A 25,988-nucleotide genomic window follows, 5' to 3' on the forward strand; every position below is an offset into this window, starting at 1 on the left:
CACTAAGCTAGCTAGCTAGCTAATTTGTTAGAAACTGTCTCCAGTGAGCAAGAGTGTGAACGGGCGAATTCGGCGAAATCTGTCTATTCTTTGCATTAATATACTGTATCTCTCTAGTATTTCGAAACAATAATATCAGTCCCTATAGAATGTTGTTGTTTATAATCAATCAATGCTAGTGAATTCTAGTTTGACTTGATTTTAGTGAATGCATTGGGTGCCTTCCATTTCAGCCCATCATACAATATTTATAATTTGATAATTAAGATGTTCTTGAAATGTGTTTTTTAATTTTTGTTATTCAAGTTTTTTCCCCCATTGAATGGTATTTGAAACTGAACTAGTTCATCTTTATCTCAGTGATAGTGTCCAAATGAGCATAAAATATCACTGGTATGTAAAAACTACAGGGACAACAAAATAGATGTAAAAATAGAGTAAATGTTGATCAAAATCGTATTCCCTTCTGCTCATAATAAAACAAGTAAACAACTCAAGAATTAGTATTTGGGAGCGGATAGGAAAGCTAGTTTATCCGTCTTTCCTTTACAAGCAGGACAATTATTTCTCTCTTTATTTGAGAAAAGTTCACATTTGTGTTGTCAAATTTCACTATGACCCTGAAATTCTGTCTCTTGTGTTATCATATACTGAACGCAAGCAAAACAACAGAGCAAAATCAGACTCGTTCTGATTGAACCAATCTATGAACTGTCTGAAACAATGGATATCCGCGGCCCCAAAAAAAATTGCAGCGCGCTCTGCGCACAAACAAGCCACTCCCCTTGGGGCTAAGCCCCCCCCCCCCCCCCCCCTTTCTTTTAATCCTAGAAACGCCCCTGCCAACAAGACACCACACAGTGCGACTGCATCCCAGGGAAGTGATTTAGACCCGAGCCCCAAAGCGGATGTCATTTATTAGAGGCATAGCTAGATATATGGTAGAGGCAAATAAAGAAATAAAAACAGTCTCATCATATTAATAAAAAAAAAAATCCTGTGTTTCCATTACTAATAACCACTAGATGGCGCATTGTTAACACAATATTGTGTCATTATCAGAGTAGATATACAAACACATTTGTGCCTCTTAGACATGGAACGCTTAAATGTTTCTGAATAACAGCAATACGCCATATGCAAGCCCTAATGTCTCAGCTTGCAGTGCATCTAATGGTGTCTTACAGAGACAGGTTTGTCCCTAAAAAACGACTCAGGCTGTCGCTACCCTGGCACTAGTAGCGTGTTCATGATGAATCTCACTCAGGGCAACCGTCTCTTTATAGCAAATTTCTGTTGACATTTATGAGCAACTGAATCAGCAGCAGTACAAGTGAGTTATCGTCTCCTATACTCCGGTGTGGGCAGTCACACCGACACCCTCATGATTTGATGGGGCCTGGAAGATATTTTTTGGGAAGATGCTTGTTGCTGATAAACCACTGGTGTGATTCTTGCTTGTACTGTAGAGACCTGAGGGACCTGTTTAATGTTAAAATAGCATGAATGAATTGTAAAATAAAAAAAATTATATTTTATTTCAGTTCCTTGCACATGCATGAGCTTGCTTTATTTTGACTCGATCTATTTTTCATACCCTGATGTGTACGAAGCAAAGTAATTTGACCTCAAGTATAGTTTGTAGATTGTCTGTGGATAAAGAAAGATGTGTGTGAGTCTGAAAGTTTACTTGTGGACTTAAGATTTATATAAACGTATTCAACTCCAAGTGAGAAAACTGTCGGATTGAAAATCTATGAGGCCTTCCACAACATAAACTACCATATTGTTTTTATCTGGCCAGGCAGTCTACTGTTTATTCTGTCCCCCTAGTGCAATGGGAAATTCATTTCACATACTCAGATTTCAGCATTTTTCACCCTGGTTCCTAGTATGTCCTCTAAATGTCACCAACGGTGAGCCTCACAGAGCACATAAAGAATTCCTCAACGATGAAAGAAGGTTGAGCAGGTAGGATGCGGAGAGGGAGAAGATGGAAAGCGTTTGCACAACATATTGTTCTATGCCTCTGTGAAATGTCCAAGTTTTTATAGCTCTTTAACTCCATGCATGCCACTTAAAACACTCTGGTAATCTCGTGTAATATCTGACTGTCACGATGAGGTTAAAGTGAGGTCAAGGCTCGCAGCCAGCTGGACAAAAGAGCAAATACGTATCCTTCCTCTCATGAGAAAGGATGTGCCTGGTATGTAATGAAAATTATTTGTGGGTATGTTAGCTCTTTTTTGGGTGACAATAGGAGAGAGGGCTGGCTGAATCTAAACTAGAGCACATGGGGAGATAGGAGTGCCCTCCCCCCACACGCTTGTCCTCAGCACCTGGTGCCGGGTGACAGCATATGCATTTCCCCCCTCCACCCTCGCTCCCTGAAACCATCTTAAGGCAGACGCAGTCCCACAAACCCAGATGTCTGCTTGTCTTCTTGAACGAACAACGCCATTAAAGTGCTCCATATTTTAAAACAAAGACAAGCCCCCCCCCCCCCCCCCCCTCCTTTAAAGAACCATGAAGTGGATGAATTAATGATGGAACAGTCCGTTCCTTCATCATAGGCTTTGAGACCCCATTCTCTCACGCCTGTGTGCTTTCTGAGGAAGAGCAAAGGTCCTCTGCCTTTCAGTGTTACTCATCTTATGCAAGCCAACTTAAGGAGCACATTTGTAAAATGACAGGGCTATAAGCTTTACATACGCTTCCCTGATGGCCCATGATGGCGCTTCAAGCTTGGTGACTATGGCCAATGGGCGGCCTGTGTGTTTGTGCCTCCCGGCAGCTCTCATTTTGAATCCTGACTGGAAAATACAGCAGTGAAAGTGCCCCTGTGGATTGGCTAAGTTAATATCCTTAAAGTTTGAGCAAGTTTGCCATGGTGTATGCAGTTCTATGTCATTTATGAGTGTGAGCCCGTTAAAAAGAGTCAATCATGTGCCAGTGTAAAACTTTATATTGCTGTTCAGTTGCTACCTTCTTGGTGCACACAGTGTGCTGTGTGCAATATTATTTTTGGTGTTTATGATACCCGTGAGAAAACGATACACCGTTTTATATATCCCTGGCATGTACCCAGGCTTTAATATGGTGCATTCTAATTGGGAGGTACATCTCCGAGGAAGTCGGTCCGTGACTGTCTTTGAAAGGGGTTTCAGGAACTCTGCTAATCTGTCTGATGCAGAGAAAAGAGTTGGGCTGGAGAGAAAGGTTAGAGATAGGTATCAGCTCTTTGAATGGCACATTCATAGCACTGGTTTAGAATGATGGCGAGGAAGACAGATTTAGATGAAGGTGCAGATTAGTGTAGCATGCTAGCACTTTGTATACCCAGATTTGTGGGTGAGAAGGTGCTGTTGCAAGGCAGTAGAAGTCATTTCTGTCTCACACTATCTCAATCATGACAGCCCAAACCGTACCAAATGAGTATTGTTTTATACCAGTTTTCTGATGTCTTTTCTGATAATTGTCTGGATTGGATGGCATGTCAACAGAGCATGTTAGACAGCTACGTTTGCACGCTAAACAGCACAGGATTCCATTATCTTATCCCTAATGTTAGCCTAAGATAATACAGATGTGTCAAATTTGATATTTCGTGCCTGTATGGTGAGTTGAGCACATACACACACAGCCGATAAGAGGCCATGCTGGATATTGCTCAAATATGATTAGCAGGAGGCATAAATTATTCAGCTAATTATCTGTCAGTATAACTGTGTCAGAGTCAACTGGATAAGACGAGTGAAGCCAATCACGTATTTTCAGCTGTGGAAACCATTTAAGATTCCCCGATTTTGTTGTGGCCTGGAGATGACCTGTGAAGTTATGATTTGGACATCGGCCCACGTTTAGCTCAGGCTAATGGCAAGTATTTGTCCAGAATTTTGCAATAATGGATATGGGATTGCACTCTTTGTCATGATCAGTCCAGATATAACTCTGTGTGGGTTTGCAACAGCTAAAAGCTCATATTTTGTTTACAACAGAAGTTGGTGAATTTCTTTTTGGCCTAGAAAGTTTTGTGTATATGTTTCAGAACAGATCAGACCATCACCCTTTTAAAGACCCAAAACATGTGACAGATCTAGTGACAGTAGTGACAGATGGGATACCAACGCACTGAAATAAAAGGTGAAGAAAGGCCCAATTTCAATTCGAACACTCACATATTTCAAAATGTTTTAAGTGCCTCAGTATATACATTTGACAATTACTTATTTAGCTGAAACGCAGGCTTTTCAAAAGTGGAGGTGTGCAAAGCACTCCGGGTCAACATAATGGGAATCTGCTCTGCGTGTTTGGGCGCGTTAGCGTGTATTATTAAGTTAAGTATTAACGACCCAAGGGGTTCGTGTTGATGAGCTTGACGTGTAATTATCTTCTCGTCGTTCAGCAGGAGACACTCTGGCTCTGAGTGAGGCGCTGTACCTCAGTGTATGCGGAGCAAGTTGACCTTCTTTTCCTCTCTCACGTTGCACAGCTCCTGTCTTACACCAAACTGGGCTCGTTATAATTCAGCTGGTGGAGTTTACGCTGTAGCGCTGCTGTGAGTTCAAATTCACAGTGGCATAAGCATTTGGTTGTTGCCAAGTTTCATAATTTGGCTTTAACAATAAAATGAAAGGTGAAAAAATGTAGAACGCAAGAGTGTAATTAAATTCAGCCAGTTGCTACAGACTTTATTGCTGAGTAGCTCAGACCTGGAGTGAAAGTAGGCGTTAATAATGCAAATTAAACGTAATAATTGCAGTGGGGGGAGCTGTGGTGCAGTGGTAGCATCGGTGTCCCATACCATACAGGGATCTAGTGCCCATAAGGACCCAGGTTTGACTCGGCCTGAGGTCAGTTCTCCAGCCCACTCCCCATCTTACTCCTCCACTCACGTCCTGCTGTGTCTTCACCGTCCTATTGAATAAAGGCTAGAAAAGGCCAAACATAAAGCTTAACAATGAAATAAATAAATTATTGATTGCACCAAATGCAAAATGTGTCCAAGTGAATTGCAGCCTTATGAATGCTATATCAGGCTGGGTCAGCAATACTGGCAGCATCAAGATGTTTATTCAAAAAAATGACAAGCCTGTGTGAAAACTCTTTTTTGATGGCACGGGGTGAACAGAAGCCCTGTTCAGAGAGGATGTAAGAAACTTTTAAGATGAGCAGTTTCCTTGTCTATCTCCACCCTTTAAGATCCCTATATGCTGCTGCTTGACACAAATATTTCCATTCAAGAAAGAAAAAAAATGAAGGGAGAGAGAGAGAGAAAGAGAGAAAGAGAGAGAGGAAAAGAGCTATCAGGATCTCTTCAAATGTTCGCGGGTACGCTGAAGACAGGGCATGAATTTCTTATGAAGCGTGGTGCACAAGATAAGGCACAGCTGCTGGGAGCTGACTGCTTTGAAGTTGCTCTCGGTTGCCTTTTTTTCCCCTTTTTAATAAGGACTGTTTATTTAGATGTGCTGATGTAATGAACCACATACAGTGCGAGGCACGCCTGGAAGGAGTCTTGGGCAGCCATGCTCTCTCGTAATGTTCATCCAAGTGTCATTGCCTCATGATGATTCATACATATGGTCATTCTGAATTCACAAGGAGCCAACCGCAGAAACGAAAGGGCTAAGATTCTTATAGGGGAGGACAGATGTCTTAACTGGGATATGAGACCACAGATCAGCGTGTGGAGCTCCCTAATCTAGGTCAACATATAGCTCTGGCTGATCGCCTGCTCTGAAACATGCAGTGAGCAATTGTGCATGTATCCCATAGAACTCACTCCTATCTGCAGCATGATGCACTGATACCTTCCATTAAAATGGACGCTGTTCAGCGTGAACAAGACACGTAGATTAAATTACATTTTGATAATATAACTAAGGGAGCATGTGTCATGATTGCTAATATGAGTGGGTTTGATGTTTTTTTGTTTTATAAAGCATTTCTGAACTCATTAATTTGCACACAAAAAAAAAAATCTTCAGGGAAGACTTGAGATAGCTGATGCTCTCACATTGGGAAAGTTTGACAGGAAGATGCCCTCAGCTAAAAAACTGCTTTTCTTTTATGTCTTGTCTTAATAGCTTTGTTTCTGTCTGATGAAATGACAGTACTTATGTCACTTACCATTGTAAGTGTAACCATCTGTATAACACACTGTTTAACCACACTTGTCATGACGTGCCCCCTCACGTAGCTTTTTAGTGTAACACTACATATGTTAACCACCATATGTAATGCCATTTTTGTCCAATATAGCTGCAGATTTACTAATGCAAATGATCTTCACAGCGTAGTTCTGATTCAGGAAAGCCTCCCATTCACAAACAGCAGCCAATGCAGCATCAGACAAGCCAGGTGCGTGCGGTTGTTTACTTCCTCTTTTTGATGAGCACCAACCCAAATGACTACAGTCACTGGAGTAAATAACAGATGCCCCAGTCCCCGTCATCGGTTCTGCCGTTCGGCTGGATACGGCACCGAACAGATGCTGAACGTCCCGTCTAACGTGGACCAAAACACTTCATCAGGCAGTCGGGCCCCACCGAAACGGGGGCTTCACCAGATTAATCTGAACAGCTGGATGGGGTGGAGATGAAAGGCTTCACCACAACACACAAGTCGAGATGTATTAATATTTCAAAGATTATGAGTATGGTTATGACCTTGATTTGGTTGAACCCTAGTTGGTGTCCAGGCCATAGTGCAGCTTCACCGGGCTAACTTCTGCCTATTCAGTAATATGACAAAGGCAGGTGATCATAACAGTCATGGTAAAGGCATAACATAACCTTGACATATCCAAGGATGCTGAGTATAATAGAAGCAGATTCGTTTTGGATGCAAATACTGTAGTTAGTGCTGACGCAATGAAATGCTGGTCTAGGATTTTTTGCTGTTTGCATAGCTGCTCATCTTAATCTTAATATATTTATTAATATGAACTCTTCTTTCAGTTTTCAAGACATCCAATATAAGGGGTGATTTGTAGAACCTTGAAGTAGGCCTAGGATTATGTCCAGGTTGATTATTTTATATTTGCACTACATATGCCATATTAGTTGACATTCCGTCTTAGACAGCACAGGTTCATATATATGCTCTTATACTTCACTGTAGTGGTGGCAACAGACTCCTTGGAAAACTCAACATTTGTGCTCAAATATGTCACTTACAACTAGAAAAAGATGTCATAGAGTCATAGTGCAACTCACAGTTCTAGGTTACACCATGTTCATTTGCACGACACATTGTGACTCTTCCCAAATCTTGACTCCAAGATGATGAAACTACATGCAAAAGCCATTTAGCTTGACCTGAAAAACAAATATAAATCTTTGGCTTCATATTTTGACATAATCACATAATCCTGTGTCATTTTAAAAGATTTATTATTCTTGCAAATAAACCACTCCAAAACCACTGTAGCCCGACCTTCAACTGCAGTGACAGATGGACTATAGCACCGGTGTAGATTGTTGTGCAAACAATCAGTTTAAGACTTATGCTTTATATTTACAAACATCTTTAGGGCATGATTGAATTCCCCTAGCTACATCCGCGCGACTCACAGAGTTCCGTTTTGATTCAGTCTCTTCCTAGGACCCCATGCGGAGATCCAACTAGTCCAAAGCCCCCCACTCCAGACCTGTAATGCACTCTCGGACATCTGGAATAATGTACACCAAAGCAGAGGCTTAACCTAGTTAGTTTGAATCTAACCCCTTTGTCACAAAACCGACAACATTTTGACATTTAATTGAATCCATAAAGCGAGAAAAAAAAAGCCTATCACGCTAATCACTTTCTTTCCATCACATCTAACAGCTGCAAATCCGTCACTGTCTCTTAATAGAACTCCTCCTAGCGTGTATAATGGAGTTTAGATGAAAAAAAAGAGCATTATGCCAGACTTAAACTGTATTAATGCTCCGTGCTCTTTTTGAACCCATTTGTGTTCCATATCTGATTCTGTATTGATTGCACCATAGATTCATTAATTACACAATACAGAGTCACAGTTAGATCAGTGAAATGTATTAATTAGGATCTGGGAGAAACTCAGGGGAGGATGATTCCGATTAGAGGGAAGTTGGCTTTTTTTTGTCTAAAGTCACCAAAGCAATAATTCATTAATTAATTAGATGCTGGGACTATTATTTGGGATATTAATGGCTCGTCCTAGAATGTGTTCTGACCTTACCTATATGTGCACCAGTGCTCCTGTGGCTACCATAGCCAAGTCTCAACATTCACCATACCCATATTATATGCAGCATGAGTCATCCTCTTTCCACTAAGTCACATAACTATGATACCACATTTCAAAGTGAAGAATAAGCCTTGGTTTGTCGTCGCTAGTTGTTTATGACAAATATAGCCTGCATATTGAGGCCACAAATTATCCTTTGACCGGAAACAACCTTGCCTTAGACTATGTAGACTGGAACAGGGATGGACAAAAATACATCAAAATGTGTTTTGATATAGGATACAAAATATTCAAATTGAAAAAGTACTAAAATAAAATGCAAAATACAGTAACCACAACATGTATCAAAACATTTCAAAAATACCAAAATATATTTTGAGTACAACATGACATCATATCACAAACCTCCACTGTACATAAGCATAATTGATAATTTGATACCATTTGACAGCACATTAAAAATCGGTTTTGAGAAGCACTGTATCATAATGGCTAGTATTCAAGCCAGCTAGATGACTGTAGCCATGTCAAGATGTCAAGAGAGCAACACAAACTTTCAATGCCTGCATCCTTTCAAGATGTTACATACAGGTGACATAGTCTGGGCTGCCATAGCAGACACATTTAGTCACTTTTACATCAGATTGTGTTGAGCTGCACTTGTCCCCCGGACTATAAATTGACCTTTACACTGAATCAGAGAAGACAATTGAGACAAATCAATATTTCACTTGCCATGCGTTCTAAACAAGCATAGGCAAAGCTATGGCCCATAGTCCTATCTACCAAAGTTCCATGCAGATACATACATGTGACATCATCATGTATATAGTCTTTGGGAAAGTACATTCCGTATTTTTTAAATATATATACACACACACACACACACACACACACAAACAGCAGTGTTTATCCCCAGGATACCAAACAAACAGATGTTTATTTAACGCTATACACCTATTACATAACCATTTTATATGGCCCATTAAATACATGTATCAGAAATACTGGACGAATGCCCATATTTAATCTGTTGAGATGAAATAGTTTATTTGATCATATGTTTAGTTTGCGTCTTCTTTTGTAGTGTCATTTATTATGGAAGACAGTTCTACTTGGATATTCAAAAGAGTACTTGGGGTAACTTAGGTTGGTGGCTGACTGGAGAGAACTCAGTGATTACTCTGACAAGTTGCTCAGTCGTTCGCTTCGTGCAGTCCACAGACGCACGAAACCGGGCGCCGTACGTGTCATGGCTCATCATTCGCTGCTATGGGCGAATAGCGGCCCCACGTCTCGTATACGCAGACCCACGCGAGTGCCGCGCCCCCTCCTTTTAGCTCTTCCCTCTCCACTCTGCTCATCCTAGTCGGAGCGGCTGAGCCGAGTGCCATGCAACTGAGCGCATTCCACCTTCCGATGCTTTCCAACGTGCATTAAATGCAGGCGAAACGTGGAGATGGGGGGTTTTCTGACCAGGACGAGTTAGGACGCAGAGGGGGAATGCGGACAGCTGTTTTTTTTTTCCTTGTAAAAGTGGATTGTTAAATGTTCTTTCCCCAATATTTGACGACCATGCTTTATTTTCAGCTGGTGATTATGGCGGGGACAGTCATGCTGGCATATTACTTCGAGTACACCGACACGTTCAACGTGCACGTCCAAGGATTTTTCTGCTATGACAGTGCCTACACGAAGCCTTACCTCGGACCCGAGGAGTCGAGCGCTATTCCGCCAGTCCTCCTCTACGCGGTGGTGGCAGGTGTCCCGACTCTTGTGGTGAGTTGCCGGTTTTTGTGAGAGAGTATACGTATGTATGTGTGTGCGTGACGGGATATGACTTGAGTTGGACATTAATGTCAGTAAAACCAGTGCATATGAAATAAAGCTCTGTGTGGTTAGAATAGATGACCAGGTACCAGTTTGGTTGGATTAGAGCAAGGAATTCATCAGGTAGCTTGGTGACATACTATGTGGTCTTAACTCGTGTCTCACCGGTTTCCGTACATTTACGCGGTGACTTCGCACTTCGCCCGAATGAATGAACGTGTGTGGAGATGAATGGACCTCGAGTCACAAGTCAATACCCCAAATTCTGTTTCAATTGCTCTGTACAAGAACGTTCCGCTTAGCGCTGATTAGAAACGCGTGCAGGGCGCAAAATCGATGCGAGAGAAGAATCTGTGCAGAATGCCATGAATTAACAGCCTTCATTCTCCCCTATTAGCAGTGGTAGTCGCAGTGTCTTTTCCACGTCATGGCGTTGGTAGATGCTACCGTGAACTCGATTCATTATCCCCAATCTATTTGTCAGACTAAGTTGTGCTGTTTTTCAGTTAATGTGTATGCTTGAGACAAATTGGTTAATGTGTTGTGTGCAGGTGGTATTTTCATTACACTATTGATTGTCATTGTGTGTTGCAGTGATTGAATCTTGCATTGATGCTTATGATAGAAAACTCCCAAGCAGCCGTGGCAATGTGTCATGGGCACCGCTTTTTGTGATGACACATCTAAGCTACTACATGTTTTTATTAGTGATGCCTCCATTCAAAACGACACAATCCATCTGAAATCTGTGCATTTCCAGTTTGTGCTGCATAGATGGCAGGAGGAAGAACATTCTTAGTGTAAAGCTTCAATTCATTCAGCAGTACCTGATAAGAGCACAGATAAGAGCAAACACAGGACCTCTCTCTCCATCTCTCTCTGTCTGTCTCTGTCTCTCTCTCACACACACACACCCACCCACCCACACACACACACACACACACACACACACACACACACACACACACCTTCTCACCTGTGACTCAGTATCTTGAGGGGTGCGGTGTGAATGTCCGATGTCACCAACACTGTTTTGTTAGATTCACCCAGCAGGGTATGTGATGACTCTTTTAATGAACACCAATGATTATACCCATTCAACGACTGTAGTGGCCAGGCGTATTTGTTGTGATTCAAACACCAAACAGTTTTTCAGGAAAGCTGAAAGAACATGCTATTGTTGGCAGCAATTGTATGTTTTTTCCCCCAGCTACCTCACTTTGAGGTCAAGGGTGCCTGAGGTTCTGGCAGATGGTGAGTGCAGAGCTGCCCATTCCAGTAGAATGCCTCCTACACTCAGAGATACCCTATAGGTAGAACTGGGTTCTACTCAGGACTAACACTGACACGACGTCTCATCAGATTTGCAACATTTGTTTAACAGTTTCAGTTATTTCAGAATGTGTTTGCATTAATGAGGTGTGCCTGTCTTCAACGTTTTGTGATGTTTATAGTAAAGCAAGCAAGTTGGTCATTGTTATTTCAATGCTATGAGAAGTTTATATACAGGTACATTGCTCAGGCAGTTGGGATTTCAGCAGAATTGCCCGAGCTGTGGTTTAAAATAAAATCCTTGATTGGTAGTGACATCTCAGTAAACTTTGTGAAAGTCACATTCAGAAAATAGATGTCTTGTTTATTCTAGCCTCAGGTCGTTGGAATATATATAGTTTATCCAGCTTTTAGGGTCAGCCTGAACGGTCAGCCACTAGAAGAATGTTCATCTGACTTCATTTTAGGAGTAACAACCAGCACAGCGCATTTTCCAATAAAAATATCTCTTGCTCACTGAAATAGTCCCAGAGAGATGGATGATAACATTACAGAATGTGTGTGTGCGCACACACAGACACACACATGCACACACACGCACGCACGCACACACCCTAACATACACACAGACACACACACACAGCATCAGAATGACCCTCAATAAAACAGGTGTCACCAGAGAAGACGTTGGTCAATCTAAAATAAATCTGCTGCTCGGCGATTTCCCCCCGGCTGCTTTGGAGGGCCTGTAAAGGCATTGTTCTGATTTGTAGTCAGGTCTGTGTGGCTGACTGATACAGGCTCCCCATAGAAGGACAGGCAGGGGCGATAAAGCCGCAAACATTTGGAGTGGCGCGCTCAAGTTAGGTATACACTGCCCCTGACTGATAGTGCCAGTTTCGCCCATTATGGACGTGGCCATATCGGCGTGCCTGCCAAAATAAACTTCAGCAAACACAAATCTCCGCTATGCCAAATGACAAGTTTTAGAATGGATGTCCCATCTGTCTTCCTCTGTGCGCAATTATACAGTCCACTGACCGTAACACTTGCATACACAGAAACGCGAACGGGGCACTCTTTGCGAAATTATGATGTGGTTTTGTATATGTGCCAGTCAGCTGTGGCCATTACAGCCCTTGATGATTATGCTTGTTTTGTGGTTAGAGTGCGTTTTAAACTCGCGGTAAGATGAGCAGCGTCTGATAAATATCATGTGCAGCGGTCCTCAGACTGGAAGTGACTGGATGATTTAAAAGCAATTCATAATTTCACTTCAAGCAAGTTTAAGAATGTGTTCTATGTGTATTCATGAAGGTTGATGGCATAAATCCTTCAGAATTATAGATACACTATAAGGTTGTTTTTGCACATAAGAACATAATAAGAGTATATGTGTTTACAGTACAATGTAAAATAATGCATGGTAATGCAGTTTTTACCTCCTCATAACTGGTGTCATTTATGATGTTATGAATTGGTTAGACAACATGTTACAACAGTTATAATGGATTAATGGATAAATAATGGCTTATTAATTTGTTGTAAACCCATATAAACACACTCAGAATGCAATATAGGTGCCTATCTTAACTGAAGTGTTCTCCAGTTCACATTCGGTAACCAACATGACGGTGGACATAAACACTTTGTTTCAACCTCTTCTGTGCTTTTTCTTTGTCTCTCTTTTGATCTCAGTTTACCTCTGATGCCCTCTCTGCTTGCTCTGTCGCTCCCTTTTTCTTCTCCTTCTTTCTATCTCGATCATCACACAGATACAGACACACACCGACACAGACACCGACACATCGACACACACACACACACACACACACACACACACACACACACACACACACACTAACACACACACACATGTACACCCCTTTAACTCCAAACACTTGAGCAGGTGTGATTGACTGTGTGGTGGCCTAGACACTAATGGCTTCAGTACCGATATAAACACTGACTGTAACTCTCTGGAGCCAATGGGACAGCATTGATCGCAGACCCTTAATCACCACTGTCCATATTGACAGGCCGAGTCTTAGTGTGAAAAAAAAAATCCAATCTTGTTACAGGAATGCTCTATTTCGCACCAGACATATTGGCTCAATGTCACTGAATTTTATGACAGTGCTGAAGTTAAGTCTCTGTAATGAGTTTCTGTCCCCTGATTTTTTTTTTTACTTTTACATTTTTGAAAAATGTGTCATGCATGCTCGATAATAATTATGATAAAATGTACTCCACCATTTTTTGACAGGGTGTAAGGGTGAAATCCTAGTTTTTGTTCTTCAGAAAAAAAGTCTGTTTTTCATTCCCTACCTATGTACCGTTGTCACGCCATTTGACAAACATATTTGAGACTGACTGGAAAACCTAAGTAGAACTCTTGTACTTTTCTTGTATTTTAGTGCCATTAAGATCCATGAATGTGCTATAATAACCAGCTCTTGGTGCACAAGTGGACAACCACACAGTGTTCCATGAAGAACGATTTAATTCCAGAAGGACCGCAAAAACAAGCTGGAACCATTGTAGATTCTTCTCTGAAGAGGCACACTTATGAAAAGTGTAATCAGGCTTACTTCTAAAGATAAGAGCCAGACTTTATTATTCAGGACAATTAAAATGATTTGGTTTCACAGAGAAACCTGGAGCCTGCTAACTTTTGTCTGATATTTTGCTTCTCCTTTGACTTGAGAGGCACTCATCAGTGCCTTCTTTTGAACAGCTGCACTGGTCTGTCACAGTCTGCTTTTAATTCCATTCACGCGGCCTTACCTCCAAAAACCTTCCTACTTTTCATGCACTTCTCACCCCTAAGGCCAAGTCCTTGTTTGAACATTTCCTCAAATCAATTATTTGCTGGTAAAAACATTTTACCTTTATAACTGGTTCTTCGATTATATGTCTGACTCACGGTGCCATTTTTGTGAAAGACTCCTTTGCCTTCTGCTATGGCCAAGCGTGGCATGCCAAGCATATACAGTATTAGTATTATTACCATAATTAAGCCGATATTGTAAGACCTTTTAAAATACCATGTCATACATGTTGGTAGCAGTTCAGACCTCCTAATCGGCGAGTGGGGGTGGTGCGGGCTTTGTACAGTGAAAGATGTAGGAGCTACGTGGGTTCACGAGAAGCCATGGCCACCATTAAAGGAGATTATCACTATCTGTGGAGGCAACAAACTGGAAGAGATTCCGTTGGAAGCCACTGCAGGGGCTTGCCATGAATGTTGCATGCCTTTCGCCTCTTGCATCGCACACGCGGCCGTGCAATCACAGGCACTGTTTATCCCCCAACTTTGCCTGGACTTCGCGTGAAAGGCAGCGCTCGCTTGACTGTTGATTGACTGTTTCGAGCATTCTGGCACCAGCGATGTGAGTGGATCATTTAAAGCTTACTGCTGTTTTTTGGGAGGATGGGGTGTCTCTTCACTTTGAAAAGGTGGTCTGAATTATGGATGTGGGAGGAGCACAGAATGTAGCGGTGTGATTGCTCAGTCTGAATACATTATGAGATCTTAAAAAGTACAAGCTGGAGATTGGAGGTAAAACAGTTGAAACGATGTGGAACTTTGAAAATGGCTTAACCTTGGGATTTGAGCAGGGTCCCGATGTGTTGGGTTTCACAGCTTTTTTTTCCCGTTCTTGAACGATGTCGTCTCTTCCGCGGCATGGCGCAGCCTTTTTTCCCCTTGCCCCTTTCTCTAAGATGAATTGAGGCGGAGTTTGCAGAATGGGGCTGCCAAGTTGGAGAAGAAATACTTTAAATTGTACTTTTAAATACCCTGAGCATTAGTCATTCTCTAAGAAACCCCCTAACCCTGAGGTTAGTGTGTGGGAATCCTTGACTGCCTGAATTTCTCAAGTCCTAATTTATTTATGACCTTATGCTAATCCTCTTTATTCTGTGTTATTTTATGTTTTTATAAGAAGAGGAAATACGTCATACATCTCGCTGCTTAGCATGGCAGCTCACACAAGGCTTCAAGGGTTACGGGGCCATTACTGGTCTTCACTGAAAAAGTAATGAGTGCAGATGAGGAGACATCGCCTAAAGCAAAGAAAATTATAGCAGCAGTCCAATTGAGGGGATATCCTTTTCAAAGGATTACGGATTTTTTTTCTCATATATTTCCTTCACTCAATATCCACCCTAAAAAGGCTTTAATAACACTAGCTGATGAGTTTGCGTTGTTAATATAACTAGTGAAAAATGATGGTTGTTTCTTCTGCCTGGCTAGGTGAATGATGGTGAAAGGTATGAGGACTTGGGCTTTGTGGCTTTCAAGGCGAGGGGAGTCGTTGAGTCTATAGGCCCCCTAGGTCTTTGGGAGTTGGCTTAATGGTGACATACGGTGGATCCAGTGTTCCCCTCGGTTGCGTGTACCTCTGGAGCCTACACAAATATTACTTGGTTTTGACCCTGAGTTGGACGGCCGGCCCATGTTTGGCAAATGCTGATGGATGGGCGATGTCCATCTGGGGCCATGGAGATGCAGTGGGCACCAAGCCTGTGGTGGATCTGACCCTCTCTCTGTTTCTATCGTTCTGTCTTTTGTATCTCTCCCTCAAGACAACCTCTCTCTCACTCTCTCTCTCTCTCTCTGACATTAGTGTTATGAACTACATTCTATAGTGTGAAGTGAAGTCAGGAGGAGGTCAGGATACACAGGCTTTATTTCTGAATATTTCTCTTCTCCCTCCCTCCCTCCCTCCCTCTCTCCCTCCATCAATCTATATATCTATCTATCTATATATTTATCTATCTATCTATCTACATATTTATCTATATATCTATCTATCTATCTATGTATCTATCTATCACATTTTCCCTCTTTCCCTCTATCTCTTACTGTCCCTTGTGTCGCTCTCATCAGATGTATGATATGTGACGTTAGTAGGGCAGGGCGTGAGGGCAGGGTGGGCGTCCGTGGCTGTGGTTAGCAGTGGCTTGTGAGTAATGCGCTCTCCTGTTCCGTGGCCTAATTGGCAGCAGGACGTTAATAAGTGGTTGTGTGCGCTAGGGCTGGGTGATTAATCAAATTTTATTCTCAATTACGATTTTGGCTTCCAACAATTATGAAAATGACGTAATTGAGACAAAACGATTATTGTGTCGCGTTGCGTTTCGCAATGATGCTCTCATTTTGTTTCAGCCAGACTCACTCTCAGTCAGGCTGAGACATATTTAGTTCCTGAAGTAATTCTTTAGTGCGTATGACTGTCATTCTAATCCTCTGTTACTAAGTCTATGTAAAGCATACACCATATACATTCCTACAACATGAGAATATAATAGGCTACATATTATCAATTATAAGCAGAGGTGCAGCATCTCACATTATTGTATGCAGAAGTGTAAATTCACCTTGTCTGTTCCTTTCGGCAAGTGGGCCTGTTAATCGTGTATTTCTTGCTTAAGGCAATTATAAGTAGGGTTGTATGGTGGTTCACAATGTCAAATATCAACCAGAACTGGGAACACATTAATAATGATTCATTTGGACACCAAAAACTGGCCTCAGTAATGAAGACATGACGTACGTATCTGGAGCTAAACTTCTAACTACAAATTGAGAGCTGTAGTTCGGACCACACAACTTAATAACAGTGTTTGTGAACGTTCGATTGAACTATGGTTTTGGAAAACACCTGTGTCGCTTAATGATGGTTCTTACTATGTATGTACTATAAGTACAAATATATTCTAAGTGAAAGCACTGAGGGTCCAGCATCGTGGGCTTATTTCTGTGTGCACAAGCGCCGCTGAAAAGAATCCTGGGGTAAACAATGAATGAGTAATCATGTAATAATTGGATGTTATACACAATTGTATGTAATAATTGTGATCTCAAGATTGACCCAAATTAATTGTGATTATGATCTCTGCCATAATCGGGCACCCCTACTGTGTGCATCTGTGTGTGCAATATGCAGACTTTCCCCTTCTCTTTCCCCTCTCTCCCCCACTCTCTCTCTCTCTTTTTCCTCTCTCCCCCACTCTATCTCTTTCTCTCTTTTCCCTCTCTCCCCCACTCTCTCTCTCTCCCCCACTCTCTCCCCCACTCTCTCTCTCTCCCCCACTCTCTCCCCCACTCTCTCTCTTTCTCTCTTTTTCCTCTCTCCCCCACTCTCTCTCTCCCCCACTCTCTCTCTCTTTCTCTTTCTATCTGGGCTTCTCCATCTCTTTTCTTTCTCCTTTCTTCTCGGCCCCCTCTGTGTCTCTGGGTTTTGTGTGTTTACTATGGGGCTCTCCATTAGCTATTCCTGTGTCTTTCTTCCACGTCCCCTTCACCCACGGGGGCTCAGCTGCAGCTTCTGTGCCTAGTAATCCTAATGGAAAGATAAAATACTTATGGAGAGGGAAGGAGAGAGAGAGAGAGGGAGAGAGGCGGCAGGCAGGCAGGCTGCCTTCTTTTGCTGTGTATCATTGTGTTGAATATATTAGCACAGTTCAGAACTCACATACACATCTCTTTTTTTCCTCACACACACACACACACACGCTCAAGACTTGTTTGCAGACTGTACGACCTAACAGAGGCTACATATGAAACAACATCTAGGTGCCATTTGTGTATAGGGAAGGCCAATGACTCTTCCTTCAGTCAAACATGAAAGACTCATTTCATTTCACTCATTTCAATTTCTGGCCTCTTAGGGTTGCCTCAAATAAGCTACTCACACAGCTTTCTTAATGTGCTAAAGGATACCTCTTTTTCAGTATCCCCCTGTATGGTATAATAAGACGTATTACAGAATTCTTGTTAATCCAACCCTCTAAATGCACTCGCAACCAGTCATGAATGGGGAAATAATTGTCTTCTTTTGTGGTGTTGGAATATGCTGTTTTCAGTGGTTGTTTTGTCTCAGCCTCCTTTCCACAAAGCATTTAGATGAATAGGCTCCTGAAATGAGCAAATGTTTGTGTTCCCCGTCCGCTAAATCGTCAGATCCACAATGGCGCGGTAAATAGGACAACTGTAGACAATGGGATAAGTAGATCTCTCTTCCTCTCTTCCTGTCTCTTTCCCTCTCTTTCCCTTTCTCTACCACCTCTCTCTCTCTCCATCTCTCTCTCTCCTCTCCTAATGAACTCTCAGACTTTGGTCAACTCTAGCTCTTAAGTGCGGTGATTTACGTAGCCACTGTGGCCTCTCTCTGCCCTCCTTCGGTATCTCCACAGTGGTGGATGCCTAAAGCTGCCCCCGATCACCGGAGCCTCTCACCCAGGCTTCCGCTAGGGGAGTCTGGGAGAAGCGAGCCCTAATCCCAGCCGTAACCTCTGACATCGGAGAGGGTAATGAAGAGGCTTTTTGCTTTAAATCAGCTTAGCCTCATCCTGTGTTTATATGATGGACAGTGTGTACATACATCAGCTGGAGTCTGTCGGGAGCAAGGGTGGGGGCTGTGTGTGCACAGTGTGCAAACAAACACACATCATAGGCGTAGGCAATCGTATGTAAACACACACACACACACACACACACACACACACACACACACACACACACATGCACAAGGTCATTTGAGGATTGCCTGAGGAGCCAAGCTCGCAAATGGGATTGTCATGCGTGAACTCGTGGGAGTTTAGGCTGAGGTTGATGGGGGCAGGGGGGGGGTGGCGCTGTGTATGCATGACAATGATGATGCGACAGGATTGGTTGTGATGCGTGAAAGGACGGGGCAGAAGGGGTATTGCGGAGATGACAGAGGAGGGGCTGACTCTCGCTCTTGCTCTTGGGTCCATTTCAGATTTAGTGGTTGGGGGGTTGGGTTCCACCTTCATGATCTCCCTTCTCAGCTCTTGATGGTGATGGCTGAATGGTCGCGAAATGCAATTGCAGTCAGTCAGTCAGTCATCCAGTCCGTCTCATGGTTAGTGTGATAACGTGCTCGTCTCCAATCCAATTAAATAGTGAAGCGAGGCCTCAGTATGAGCTGTATGAGTGCTATACTGTGCAGGCCTCCTCTCTGGTGCATTCCACGGCATTATGCAGTGCAACTGGAACTGAAGCTGGAGATGAGCGGGAAGGTTAGAGCGTCGTGTTCCATCTTTGTTTCATGGGCTGTGGGAACAAGCACTCCTCCTCCTCTAGAAGCACGTAACCCAGTTTTTTTTAGTTTTTTTCTCCATTTTTAAAATTCTTTCTCTGTGTTGTGCGAGAGCAAGGCCTTGGGCTGTTTTCCGTGTTGTTTGGAGGACTGTGAGGTGGGGGGGTGATGGTGGTGGTTTGCGTGTGTGTGTGTGTGTGTGTGTGTGCGTGTGTGTGTGTGTGTGTGCGTGCCATAAAGAGATGAACTCACATGCTCAACATCACGTGTGTATGTGGGTTTGTGTCAGAGAGTGAGTGTTTGTGCTTGCGCGTGTAGTCATGTGTGTGTGTGTTTTTGTGAGTGTTTCTGTGCAAGTTTGTGTGTGTTGTGGTGTGTGTGTGTATGTGTGTATGTGTGTGGTGTAGTGTGCATTTGTCATAGCTTTTTTCTCTGTCCCATAGCAGCCTTAGCTGCACTTGTTATACTGTGTAACTCAGCTTGAGATGGTCGTGTGTAGTGCAGTACATTTCTTACCCTCCTTCCCTTCCTCTCTCTCTCTCCCCCTCTCCCTCCCTCTCTCTCTCCCTCCCTTCCTCTCCCCCCCCCCTCCCTCCCTCACTATCTCCTTGTGCACTGGTTGGCTGCCGTGCTAAATAAATCACTCCGGCAGCACTAACCAAAGGGCTCCCTTGGTGCAGAAGCCAAGCCTGGCCTGTTAGCCTGGATGTGGGATCAGGAGCCAGGGACCCAGGGGCCTCTTTGCTTTGAGCGGCCCAGCCGGGCAGAGCCAAAAAGGGGGACACGCAGGAGGCCAAAGGGGTCAGTCTGGAAGGGTCTCAGGTGTGAGTCTCCGACAGAAGGCTTTCACAGGTCCGCACACACGACGGGTGGATACCCATCTGTCTGGCAGATGCAGCTCATCCAGTGGTGCTGAGGAGAGAGTGGAGTCGAGGTGAAGCATCTGGTAGAAGACACGGCAGTTTGTTACAGGCTCATTCATGGGGTTGTAAATCTGAGGAGGTGTGCTTCTCAGTGGAAGACTGTCAGCTATGGTGTATGTGTGTTCAAAAAGGTCTGGTTAGGGTCAAGGGTGATGATGTGTACTGCAGTGAGTTCTTGGAATGGGAAGGTCTCTGACCTCTTTTGCGAGCGGACAAAACTGTTTTTGCATTCAGAGCCTCATCTGTTAACTTAGCTGAAGTGATGAACGGCGCCTGTTTCATGGGTTTCTTCCTGTCGCCTCCCTGAACTGTGAATGCGTTTTCTAATTAAAGCTCTTCACACCCTGATTGCAGCCGTACGAAGAGTGTGACGTGTCATCTGAGGTGCTGAAATGAGCATATGACATCTTGACATGACTTTGTGTGCGTGTGTGTGTGAAAGTGTCTGTGTTTATGTATATGCAAGTCCACACATGTTTTTGGGCAATTGTGAGTGTGTGTGTGTGTGTGTGTGTGTGTGTGTGTGTGTGTGTGTGTGTGTGTGAGTGAGTGAGTGAGTGAGTGAGTGAGTGAGTGAGTGAGTGAGTGAGTGAGTGAGTGAGAGTGTGTGTGTGTGTGTGTGTGGCGCTAGGTGCATCAGCCCTACCTGTGTGAGCTCTCGGGACACCTATGTGTAAGTCTCACGTCATTGCCTCAGTAATATGAATCGACTGTGTAAGCCAAGCTAATCTCCCACCAATATGTTTTGCTCCCCTCAGAAGGTGCCTTACAGATGGCGTCTGTTGAGGCGGCTGCGTAGCGCTGTCTGGCGAATCACGCCTGGCTTACGCAAGAGCATATCAACCCCTGGCTTCGCCGCCCTTGAGTCTGTTTGACAGTCTTTTAAAAAAAAAAAGGAAGAGGTGTCAGTCGCAGTTGTTATCTAGAAGCACATTTATAGTGCAGAACACAAATAGATGGTGTGATGGGGAGCGGCACACATGGCCAAGTCATAGCCATTTATATCTTTGTCAGATACATCTTTATCATCACCCTAGATTGTGCTTTTTTAAGAATGTATCCATATGTCACTTCGTTTTTTTTCCGAATATGCTCAGATATTACTATGGAAACAGTGGCACCATTTTAGTCTTTCAGCTGTGAGAACTGAGACGTGGTATATCTACTCAGACTCCCCAGAGATTGAAGCCATGACCTCGGTGTGAAGTGCTGTCACCCTCCAGTGTAATAGAAAGGGATTTGTCTCACTTCTTCTCTGGGGTCATTCGATGTGATGTTTTTCTTCTCCTCTTGTGCAGATAACGGTCACAGAGACAGTGATGTTCCTGGTGCAGTACACGTCTAAAGAGCTGGACAGCCGGGAGAAGAACATTGTGACGGGAGACTGCTGTTACCTCAACCCTCTGGTCCGCAGGACTTTCCGCTTTTTGGGTAAGTGCTGTCTTTTAAGAATTGAATGATCTTGGGCCACCTTGAACCTACGATGTCAGGTTTATTACAAGAAGTGGCAGCAGTTTTTTCAGTGAGCTATTCTTCCGACACCATAATCTGTCAATGAAATAATAGGCAACTCAGGATTACTCTGATCACAAAGTTTTTTGTTTTTGTATTATTTTTTGTCAATCTGTGTGTTTGTTTACTTGTCTGTCCCTCTGTATATGTGATAAAACTTAAACTGTCAAAAAAGAAATAATAGGCTAATGGCAAATAGGTCAGTGGCATTATTGGCAGAATTGCCATTAAAAATCTGTCTGAGATTTAAGCATTTGACCTTCGACCTTCAGACTCTCTGAAGTGCAGGATTCAGTTCAGCCTTTATAAAGAACAGCACACCTGATTCTGCTCCTCCACTGAGCTTTGAGACAATGCAGTGTATTTCTGAAAGGCTACCGCTAAATCCCCCACACCCAGAGGAGGGTTATGGTTAGCCCTGCTGTAGACAGTGATACATAGCCCCCTCTGTCACCCCCACCCCCAGAGCTCAGCTCCTGCTGAAGCACACAGTACAGAGTACATGTCTCTGGCCAAAGGCACACTGGCGGTAAATGTGCTGTACATAGTATTTTCCGCTGTCTTGGTGTCTTTAGGAGTTAAGGCTAACAGCAGTGAAGAGGATTATTGTCTTGATCCCGTAAGGGGAAAATCCACTTTCCCATCTCCAGATGGGGGCAAGGGGGAAGTTTGTTTGTATGTCTGCCCCGGTGTCTCTCTCTCTCTCTCTCTCTCTCTCTCTCTCTCTCTCTCTCTCTCTCTCTCTCTCTCTCTCTCTCTCTCTCTCTCAGCGTCTCTGTCTCTCTCTCAGCGTCTCTTTTTCACTCTGCCACTCCTTCTTTTTCATTTCCACCATGGTGGTTTGCATCTGAGGGAGATTTCTATCGCAAACACGCAGGGCTGTGGGTTTGAAGACCTACGGTGGGTTTGAAGGCTTTCCTGACTTAAGTTTTACGACCTTGAAATGGGATCAACCTGGCAGGATGTGTGTCAGTGCCGCTGGACAGCCAACCTGTGGCAGCATCTGAAGAGCTCCCATCTGTCAGAGCTAGCGGTGCTATTTCAGCCCTCTGTCCCCATGTTTCATAGGGAGCCGCTAAGATGGGCATTCGTTAGGTAGGGGGATCTAAAGGCATAAGCTAGGTGTCGAGGAGCGCTACAGATCAGATGAGGAGCTCTCAACCTCGTAGTATTCTCCAGGGAAGGTGGAAGAAGTCAGCCTTAACTCTCCTTAAAGAGAGCAAGAATGGCAGAACGGGATGAGCTCACGTACAGCTTTCCTCTCAGCTGTTCTTCTTTGTCTTTTTTTTTAATCCTCAGCTTAACTGAGGCAGGGCGCAGGTAATGTGGAGGTAACATGGAGATGTGAGGCCAGGCTATTATCCAGGTGGTGAACCCCAGCCTGTGCTCTGTGCTCTGGGTTCTGTCCGGCCCGATGCTGAGGGCTGTAATTCTGCTCATCTGCTGGCCGTCACCCTGGGCTTCCGATTCCCCCTGGCATCTTTCCCAGAGCTGTCTCTCTCTCTCTCTCTCTCTCTCTCTCTCGGCACATCTGTTTTTCTCTCTTTTTCTCTCATTTTCTTGCCATCCGAGTCTCCTTACTTTACATCTCTTGCTTATCCTCTCTTCATTCATCTCTCTGTATTATACTGCACCTTTATTTCGCTCTCTCTTTCTCTCTCCCTCCCTCCCTTTCTCTTTCTTTCTGTACTTGTTCAGTGAAGGTATGCGTGCGCAATCATGCTTTCCCATCCAGCCCTGCGTGTCACCACACTCTCCCCCTAAAGGGCACGATAAAGGGAACTTAACCAGTGACACCCACTCACCTTCTTTGTTAGAATTCTCCTCAGCTTTTGTGAGATCATTTGCATAATAGCTTACGGGAGGGGGGTGAGGGTTGGGGGTGAGTCGTGGGAGTGCATTTTTCGGGAAAAAAAGATCACCTTTTTAGAAAATGGCTGACGGGGCCTCTGTTGTGTGACAAGCTCGCTCTTCAAACCATCTGCAGTCCTCCAGCATCTAGTTGTTTATATCTCCTATCCCTCTCTCTCTCTCTCTCTCTCTCTCTCTCTCTCTCTCTCTCTCCCTCTCTCTCTCTCTATCCCCCACAAGATGGGGGCCTTGTTACTGTAATGCATGCAGCCGATGGGGCCTGTGAGTAGACGCAGGGCAACGGTGGAAATTAATGAATAGAGAGATGAAAGGCGCCGGGGAGAACGCTGTTCACTCTTCACCGATCACTCTCCGGGCCTCCGTCCCGCCCCGCCCGGCCCACTTCGGCTCAAGCCCTCGTTCAAAGCAGACGATCGAGAAAAAAAATGAAGTTGTTGCGGCAGGGCACTGAAAAAAGGAAAACGCTTCAAAAACATTCCCAGAGAAGTGTGATAAAGCGGTACGAGAAACAGAACAGAGAGGAGTAGCCTTCTCTGGTTCAATGTATTTGACAACTTTTTGAATTAAATGGAATTTAGAACTTGTGAGCCGTTTTTGAACAGAGACAGATATTTTGGGGGATTCTCCAGCCTGAAAAGAAAGGAACCTTCTCTCACAGTATTTAAAGGGTTCAGTCTATAGTCGTGAAGATCATGTAGTGTTCTCAGGGTCTGATATACTGTCTCCTTTATCCTGTGTCCACTGATCATTCCATTTTTTAACCTGATTAGTCAGTATTTTGGCCATATGCAGATTCAGAACGTTGTGTCCCACAAAAAACAAAAGTATATGTTTAATTTTCTCTGAAATGCCAGGGCAGATCACATATTTTGGAAGAGAGGAGAAACAGACACAGCAACTTTACTGCTTTTCACATTTACTCTAAGCACAGTTCTGAAAGTGATGCCTTATCCTGTCATTGGTTGTCATGGCACAGTGATATAACTGTGTTATGCTTCTATAATGGGTAATTAATTATGACAGCTCTCATTAATGTTACATGCTATAACATAAGATGCCTGTGCCACATGCTAACAGGCTGTCATCAAACATTATAAGAACTGTCGTGACAACCACTGAGAATTTAAGGATGATACTGTTTTACTATTGGGAACAATCTGTACTGAAAACATACAGCAGTGTATTTTATCTGCAATGAAATGTTCAGAACGTGATTCTAGTAGCCTTTCAGAGGAAGGATACAATTTTTGCCAACTATTATTATTACAAGTATTGCCAAGTCTTCTCCCGATAGCCTAGCTCCTCACGTAGCAGTGACAAATGCTATGCATGTAGTAGCTAAAAGATTCGCAGAAGGGCTCTATAAAGAAAACTGGGGACGAGCCAAAAACATTTTTGTATGTGGAGAGACAGTTTGCTTTTTGCTGTATCATGTGTCTGTCCTCGTTTGGATCCCTCGTAGGATGCTAATATAACTCTCCTGCTGTTGTCATTTGGGGAGCCGTGTGGATCGGTGTTTGAAGCTTTATTGGGCTGTGGGAACTCTCTGTCCACAGCTCAGTCATTCTGTGCCGAGGGAGGTGCAGGCGAGGAGAAGGGGGGTGTTGGAGGGTGGGTGTTGATGTGGGGCCTGCTGGGCGTCTCCGCACCTGCAGCTTTGATCTGGAGCCAGGCTTCCCTGCTGCAGTGGTGATGCAGTGGACCTCGGTACTCATCAGAAATCATCAGGGCTGTTCATGCGCACACACACACACACACACACACACACACACACACACACACACACACACACACACACACACACACACACACACACACACACACACACACACACACACACACACACACACAAACAAATGTATGTGTACACACACACAGACACACAGTGTAGAGAGTCCCCCGGGACATGGGATAAGTGTGTAACTCGCCATGACCTTTCAAGTTCATCAATATTTCTTTCCTTTCTTTTTTTTGGGATGGAGCGGAAGGGATTGGTCTGATTTGTATCAGATTGCATTAGACTTTCTTGGCATAAAACAATTTGACAAATGCCAGAATGGTGGCTTTCTGTCTGCCTGGGTTCAGGTTTCTCCAATATTTAAAGCCCTTAATGCAAGGTTGTCATCTAAAATGTTCTCCACATCGTTTTTTTCTTTTCTGCCCATTTTTAGTTTTATGATTCATTGTTGACACAATTCATTTCAGTGGGCAAACTCTCCCTATCTCTCTCTCTCTCTCTCTATCTCTTTCCTACTCTTTTTCTCTCTCCCTTTCTATGTCATTCTCTTT

At 43.6% G+C, this 25,988-nt stretch overlaps 1 protein-coding gene across 3 annotated transcripts in view; it reads left to right on the plus strand.

Moving 5' to 3' along the window:
• The window catches only part of plppr5b (phospholipid phosphatase related 5b), a 73,045-nt gene that overhangs the window by 22,666 nt on the left and 24,391 nt on the right, over positions 1-25,988 (plus strand). For 2 of the 3 annotated variants that reach the window (XM_031583795.2, XM_012815130.3), the window contains exons 3-4: positions 9,809-9,997; positions 21,614-21,746. In XM_031583795.2, coding sequence (XP_031439655.1) covers positions 9,809-9,997; positions 21,614-21,746 — 322 coding nt within the window. The remainder of the gene's footprint in view (positions 1-9,808; positions 9,998-21,613; positions 21,747-25,988) is intronic. The other variant, XM_031583796.2, reaches the window with a different exon arrangement.

The sequence above is a fragment of the Clupea harengus genome, chromosome 17, assembly GCF_900700415.2.
Source record: "Clupea harengus chromosome 17, Ch_v2.0.2, whole genome shotgun sequence".
Taxonomy (NCBI): Eukaryota; Metazoa; Chordata; class Actinopteri; order Clupeiformes; family Clupeidae; genus Clupea; species Clupea harengus.